Source organism: Theropithecus gelada, chromosome 2 (genome assembly GCF_003255815.1).
Source record: "Theropithecus gelada isolate Dixy chromosome 2, Tgel_1.0, whole genome shotgun sequence".
Taxonomy (NCBI): Eukaryota; Metazoa; Chordata; class Mammalia; order Primates; family Cercopithecidae; genus Theropithecus; species Theropithecus gelada.
The window spans coordinates 160,945,677-160,953,341 of record NC_037669.1 but is presented as its reverse complement, the minus strand read 5'-3'; the positions used below and the strand labels follow the sequence as shown (position 1 = coordinate 160,953,341).

The 7,665-nt window shown below is 37.5% G+C and overlaps 1 protein-coding gene across 7 annotated transcripts in view; it reads left to right on the top strand.

Annotated features, from left to right (window-relative positions):
- NEK11 (NIMA related kinase 11) overlaps window positions 1-7,665 on the top strand; it is a 291,394-nt gene that overhangs the window by 630 nt on the left and 283,099 nt on the right. For 6 of the 7 annotated variants that reach the window (XM_025374283.1, XM_025374271.1, XM_025374266.1 and 3 more), the window contains exon 2: window positions 2,164-2,433. In XM_025374283.1, coding sequence (XP_025230068.1) covers window positions 2,264-2,433 — 170 coding nt within the window. In that variant the 5' untranslated portion in view covers window positions 2,164-2,263. Of the gene's footprint in view, window positions 1-252; window positions 530-2,163; window positions 2,434-7,665 lie in introns of those variants that run through there. The other variant, XM_025374288.1, reaches the window with a different exon arrangement.

The following is a 7,665-nucleotide window of genomic DNA, read 5'->3' as shown; positions in this document are numbered from 1 at the left end:
CCCTCCTTTGGGCGGGAGTTGATCTGCTGGACACTTATTTGCCCTAACAAGATTTATTAAACACCTAATATATGCCAGGGGTTATGCCAGGGATTGGAGATGCAGAAATAATGAAGATGTGTTCGCAGTGCCCAAGTTCACGCACAAACCTCGAGGGGGAGGGTGTTGTCAAGTGAACAGATAGTTCTAGAATCTAGACAATGCGAAACATTCTTGGGTAGGTTTATGGTTGCACAGAGGAGACTGATAGAATGGATGACCTAAAAGTGGACTGGAATGGGGGTGGCAGGGCTGAGTCTGTGAGGTTGGGCGGGAGGGAACCTAGTCCCAGAGTCTTCTGCAGCCTGGACCAGACTGCTTAAGCACTGCTGGGTTTAGACTGTCCTTTAGAAATAGGAGCCGCTAGAAGTGAACTTCTCATAACTATTCTGTCCGTCCGTAATTCTGTCCTTCCCTAAAGGGAACCTTAATCTCATCTTTAAGGAGAATTACTGAGTGACCTGAAGGACCCTTTTCGGTTGGAAAGGCTGTAAGTCCATATATTTATTTGAACAACTTAGTATGGCCAAAAGGCATCACTTTTATGACAGTGAAGGGGAAGTAAAAACGAAAGGTACATTTAGAGGCCTGCTCTCTAGTTGTTTTTTTCAGCAGATTTTACTAACATGTCTTTGGAAGGGAAAAAAAAAGCTGGCAACAAATCTCATTGGTATCAGGTACAACTTAACTGGTTAATACATTTTAAGAAGGAAAATGTTGTAAATGGGCATTTACTTACGTTCTGTTTTGAGATTTTTGTGGTTAATTGCCCTAGTAGTTTTTGTGGTTGACGGACACCATCACGTAAGGCCCATTGACCATCCTTAAAAACTACGTTTTTGTCTCATAGCTTTGGAATTGTTGAATATGAAAACCTAGCTTCAAGGTATAAGCAGTTTTCAATTTAAAAGGTTATTTCTATATAGATTTAAAACAAAAGCACACTTTTCTTGATAACTAACAAAACATTTAACATTCTGATGGAATAAAAATGATTTTACTTTGTACCTACTCATATGAAACAGTCCTGCCTTTCTTTTTTTTCTTTCTTTCTTTCTTTTTTTTTTTTTTTGTTGAGATGGAATCTTGCTCGGTCGCCCAGGCTGCAGTGCAGTGGAGAGATCTGGGCTCGCTACAAGCTCTGCCTCCTGGGTTTACGCCATTCTCCTGCCTCAGCTTCCCGAGTAGCTGGGTCTATAGACCTGCCACCACGCCCGGCTAATTTTTTTGTAGTTTTAGTAGAGATGGCTTTCACTGTGTTAGCCAGGATGGTCTCGATCTCCTGACCTCGTGATCTGCCCGCCTCAGCCTCCCAAAATGCTGGGATTACAGGCGTGAGCCACCGTGCCCAGCCTAAACAGTCTTGCCTTTCATAACTGTCACATCTCATAGCTCCCTGAAGAATTACAGATACATGTGTAACATTTATATTCCACTGACATTAAATGCAATTTTAGGTTTGAATTGAATTTGTTAACTCCTCCTGTTTTTAATCCAGAGAGATTATATACAATGTGTACAATAGGAACTTTAGAAACTAGAATTTGCTGAGCATGGGAAAAAATTCTCTCTGAATCCTTATCTCTCTTTGCATCTGTTCTAATAAATGCAAAAACTGTGGTTTAACATCTACAGAAAAAAAAAAAAATCTAAAGAAAACAGCACCTGCTAATTCCTTGTTGAATCCTAACTCTCTCTTTGTAAACCAAAGTAAACATAAGGTGGGAAGAGGGCATTACAAAAAGGTTGATGCAGATATGTAGATTTAAGGAAGTGATAATGTTCTTGTATTTGGAGTCTTTTATAAGTAGGTGGGGAGTATAAATCTTAAATGAAGAGATTGTTGATTGTAAAACAGATGTCCATCCCAGATATTTGTGGAAAGTTGGCTCCAATTCAGTTCTGCCAAATTTCAATGTACAAAGGGAGGCTCTTCCTGTGAAGGATTGCCTTCTACTGGAATTTGTGGTATCTGTACCTTTTAACATTTTTCTTTTAAGTCGTTAACCAATATGGTGTCATTCAGTCTGCTGATCAAGGTGCAGATAATCACTGCACTTACACTTTTTGTTAGAGATCGTTTAGCATCCTTTAGACCTGATCTTTGAATTTTTCATCTTTAAGGAATTGACCAACACTGTTTGGATGAATTTGACCATTTCTTAGGAGACTCGAATGTTAAGTTTCTATAAATGAATGAACCAGTTCTCTGTTGTTTGGAGCAATGCTGAAATTCCAAGAGGCAGCTAAGTGTGTGAGTGGATCAACAGCCATTTCCACTTATCCAAAGACCTTGATTGCAAGAAGATATGTGCTTCAACAGAAACTTGGCAGTGGAAGTTTTGGAACTGTCTATCTGGTTTCAGACAAGAAAGCCAAACGAGGAGAGGAATTGTAAGTAAAAATACTTTGTATGAATCTTGAGTAGGCTGCTTTTTGTTTGCAGGTCTTAGCTGATTAAGAACATGAAGGAGGCCAGGTATGGTGGCTCATGCCTGTAATCCCAGCACTTTGGGAGGCCAAGGCGGGCGAATCACTTGAGGCCAGGAGTTCAAGATCAACCTGGCCAATATGGCAAAACCCTGTCTCTACTAAAAATACAAAAATTAGCCAGGCAGGGTGGTACATGCCTGTAATCTCAGCTACTCGGGAGGCTGAGGCACAAGAATTGCTTAAACTCAGAAGGCAGAGGTTGCACTGAGCCGAGATCATGCCACTGCACTCCAGCCTGGGCAACAGAGCAAGACTGTAGGAAAAAAAAAAAAAAGAGCATGGAGCAATGTCCACTTTGCTCTTTATACCAAACCAAGTATTTCATGAATATAGGTAAGCTCCCTAATTAGTCTTTCATATTAGGTTTAAAGACATTTCAGCAGGTGAATATAATATCCAAATGACCTCGAGAAGGGAGCTAGAAATGGGAAACATTATGTGAAAATAAGATATTTGGGGATGCCACAGTCTCAGTGACAATATTGCTTCCACTTAACTTGATTGGAACTTCTTGAATGAGAAAATAAGAATTGTTCATCATGACTATTTTTAGAAATATTACAAAATACAAATGAACAGTTATTAACATTTGAGATGAATAGGGTATACCAAAGAAAGTACAGTATTAATTTTCTTTGGGCTTTCTATGGCGGAGATTTTCAAATTCCGTAATCAGAAAGCCGTCAGATTAAATACTTAAACCAAATGGACACTCCCAGTTAAAATTAGCTTATGTTGATGACCGCCTTCTCACCTCGTCTCTGTTGATTATAATCGGACCCTATACACTTTGATAATAGAGAAAAACTCTTAAAAACTTTAGATAGTACCTCCCTTGCAGATAAACCTCCATTTTTGGTGTAAAGTTTTTTTAATTTCCTGCAGTGGAAAGTAAGTTGGAACTGAAGTTAGGGTAAGAAACTTGCCTATCAGAAACGCAGGAGGAACAGAAAGCAGAAGGGAGAATGATCCAAGATATCAGCCCTTAACCCCAGAAGACCACATTTTCATCCCATAGTTTATTGTTTTCTTCTGAGGTTTTAAGGCTACTCTAAGTTCTTCCAGCTTTTGCCTATTGGATATTTCAGAGTGGATTTAAAATAAACACTTTTCTACATCCTCATAGGTTATAGGAATTGTAAAGGTAAATGTTAGTGATGTTACTACTTTGTTTTGAAACTCAACCTTTTAAATGGTCTCTGTCCAGAATTTTTAAAAGCTGTAATTATCTAGAATTTATAGTTTTTAGTTAATTTCTACATGAGGGATGATAAAAGAGCTGGCATTTTTCTGATGTCCTTAGAACATGCATTATGATTCCTACTGAAAAGGATTTTTTTCCTTTAATCCTAGAGGTGCTCTTCTAGCCATTTAGAATAGAATGATAAATTTCTGACAATTATTAGAGAACCTTTATGGAAACGTTGAGAGTAAGACCTAAACCAGACCCAATACTTCTAAAAACTACACTATAGGATCATATCCAATTTTAATTTCTTCAACTAATGAGGAATATGAAAAATTTTAAGATTATTCACAGGAGGACTAAAAAGTTGATTAAAAGGATGTAAAATAAGATGTATGAAGATCAAACTTGAAACCTTTAGACTTGAGATAATGAGTGAGTGGAGAGAGTGTATTTGTAGTTGGGGGAAGAGAGAGAGAAAGAGAACGAGAGAGAAGAAAGGGGGCTGGGGCTGGTTGGTTGGTAAGTGATTTGTTAGTGATTTTTCTTGTACCTGAACCAGTCTTAAAAAAGTATGACCAGAGCTGAAGATGGCAGACAGAGTCTGTGTTTGTGGAATGAATCCAATAGTGAGGATAACGGACAAAAATCATTTGGCACCAGAAGGTCTCGTCCAGAATCTCTGGGAAAGGAATCTTTCATCATCAGAATCCAAAACATATTGCATACTGGCCACATGTGGCTTTCAGATGTCTTTTATTTGGTCTGGGTAGTGTTTCTTTTTAGTAAATTAGTCAGTTTTTTTGTTTTGTTTTGTTTTGTTTTTTGAGACAGAGTCTCACTCTGTCGCCCAGGCTGGAGTGCAGTGGCATGATCTTGGTTCACTGCAACCTCCACCTCCCAGGTTCAAGTGATTCTCCCACCTCAACCTCCCAAGTAGCTGGAATTACAGGAGTGCACCACCACACTCGGCTAATTTTTGTATTTTTAGTAGAGACAGGGTTTCACCATGTTGGCCAGGCTGGTCTTGAACTATTGACCTCAGGTGATCCTCTCACCTTGGCCTCCCAAAGTGCTGAGATTACAGGCATGAGCCACCGTGCCTGGCCAGTAGTTAGTATTTTTAAATGAGCAGCTCATATAAATTGAGCATTTTGTCTTCTCTAGAAAAAAAAAAAAAAGATTTGGTAACGCTTGCTAACATCAGTTCGTGTGTAGCCACAATGGGCTGCTAAAGCTAGGTAGCAGCTACTCCTTTAGACAAATTCTGTATTCTCCAGTTAGCCACATTCCTGCCTCTCCTCACTGTCTCTTGCATACAGCTGCATCACACCTTTCCACTACCTGCCAACCTTTGTAGACAATTGCTTTTAGAATTATTTGCTAAAATCAGAAAAAAGTGTGAATGTGACTACTCACAAAATTCTAGAATGCTGTAATAGAAACAGAGCAGTGTGGTGTCATTGTTAAAATACCAGCTTTGGATGTAAAGAAGGAGTAAAGCCAGGCCTGTTCTTAATGTGAAGTCTAGATTCTGCACAATCCTAATCTGAGCTTTGGTTTTCTCATCTTTAAAATGGGTATAATACCTCATAGGACTGTAATAATAATACGATATCTGCCTATTTATGTAAGATTTAGATATCACATTGCGTCGCTCATAGTTATCCCTCAAAAGCAGCACAGATTCACCTTAATTATAAACAATCCATGTTAAAGGAATGATTAAAGGAAGCCTAACAAAACTTTAGCTAGTTACCACCCAATGACTGCAATTGGAAACTTCTAATAAATGGAAGTTTTTTTTGGATTACTTTTAAATGAGAAAAATTTCCCAAATAAACCAATCTGAAACCAGGAATGTAATTTAAAAAACGTATTCAATGATTTTTCTTGAGATTGTAACAATTCTGTTGTCATCTTTTATATCTCTGTGGCTGTACAAAATAAATTTGTTCTCAAAATGTGAACCTTTTAGCCAAGATATCAACTCATCAGTGATTGTTATGTTTAATGCATGTATGGAGGCAGGAAACTAAACTCGTTTTTGTTTTTTTTTTGTTTTTGTTTTTTTTTTTTTTTAGTGTTGATACTGAATCATTTGTGAGCAAAGCACATTATAGCACTACTCATTGTCCAAGCAATTTGACTAGATATGGTTTTAAATTATGGTTTACATGCTAGACATAGGGAATTGCTTAGTGTGAGAGGTGGCTAGAAGGTGAATACTTTTTAGAGATTTTTATAATGGTATGAATGCTATTCCTTCAACACATCAGAATAGGTATGACTTCCCTTTTTGTTTTGCAGATACACCCTTAACTTTTTGAGCTCATGAGGAAGGTATCAGACTCTCCCTTGGTATCAGTGTTAAAGGAGTGACTTGGGTAGACCATAAGTTTGTAGGACTTATGACTAGTTCCTATGAAGTACAGATTCCTTATATACGTTTCTAGATTTAATCAGAACTTGACAAAATGGAAGCGCTATATGTACATAGTACTTTTCAATCAAAGTATTGCAATTTATCATTTTGCCACCTGGGGGCATCACTCCACCATTGACATTTTGCATATGGGATGACCTGTAATTACAATGTAAATACCATATTCCTTTACATTTTTATTGACTTTCTGAATTAGCTGTGAGATTAAAATAAAAGCTATAGACATTTCACTTGCTCGATGCATGTTTGTAGAGTTTTCTTTCTGGCATAAATGTCGGGCATATCTTTTTTCATTATAACAGTAGAATGAAATTAAACTGTTAAAATGCGTAGTGAATGGGATAGAGGTTTTTCCTTTATTATGCATTATGAAAGTCATAAAACAATATTTGAGAATATTTTCTTTCATAATTATAGACACTCTGGTCTAATTATGTTGTCATAGTCCTAAAAAGATTGTGCTAGTTCTTATTCATTTTATTTTATAGTTTTGTTAAGTTGTCAAAGTATCTTTTCAGAAAATCAAACCCAAAAGATTTGATCAGCCAAGAAACTATTTTGGCCCTTAACATTAGCATAGTGCATGTAATTTAATAGAAAAGAGATGTTAAGGAAATAGGTTTACCCTAAAATACGTGATTAAACTTATAATTAATCATGGCCGCAGCTGTAATGAATTTCAACATTCATCTTATTGGCATAGAATGTTTGTGATAATGATTTTTAAAAAATTTATCGCATTTAAGATACAGTGATCTTACTTTGCAGAGCTGGTTTTCTGCTATAGTCTGTTTTAATCTGTCAACTATTAAGTATTTAATACAATTTAAATATTAAACCTTTGCTTTGGACTCAGCACGAGAGAGGAAACTGAGGCAGTAGGCGATAAGGCCTGGCCCTCAGGTGCTTCCAGTCTGGAAGACTAAATCAGTACACACAAAACAACTAGTATACAGCACAAGACAATGCTTAAATATCTGTGTGGCAGGTTGCACTCGGAGATGTTGGAGTGGCCACTGCCTAACTCCCTTTCTAGCTGAATATGGTAATTATCTTACTTGTTTCTATGTACTATCTAATTTACGAGTATTTTCCCCCTTGGTCCTATCCATGTACATATCCAAACATTTTTCCCCTTAACTGTGATCCTACACCTTGGTCTTTGCCTAAATATGGGAAAAATGGTAAACATGGAAATGTTTTATCTCTACAGAAGGCATTTTTTTCCCCCCTCTATCTCATATGTCTGCCTAAGATGATGATCAGGAATTAAATAGGAAAAGGCCTACAAGTCCTTAAAAAAATGTCCCTCAAGTCCAGGCTCTTGCCTCCTCAGAGAGCTCTTGGGTTCATATTAAAGCAGATTTTTAGAAGTCGTAGCAAGCTGGTTTTCCACCCAGCTATGGAAACAAAATGAAGGAGAGGGGGCCAAGAGTTGATGCTAGAATGAGTCATACTAACAGAGGGGAGTGGTCTTAGACCATAAGAGTAAGGGAGGTAG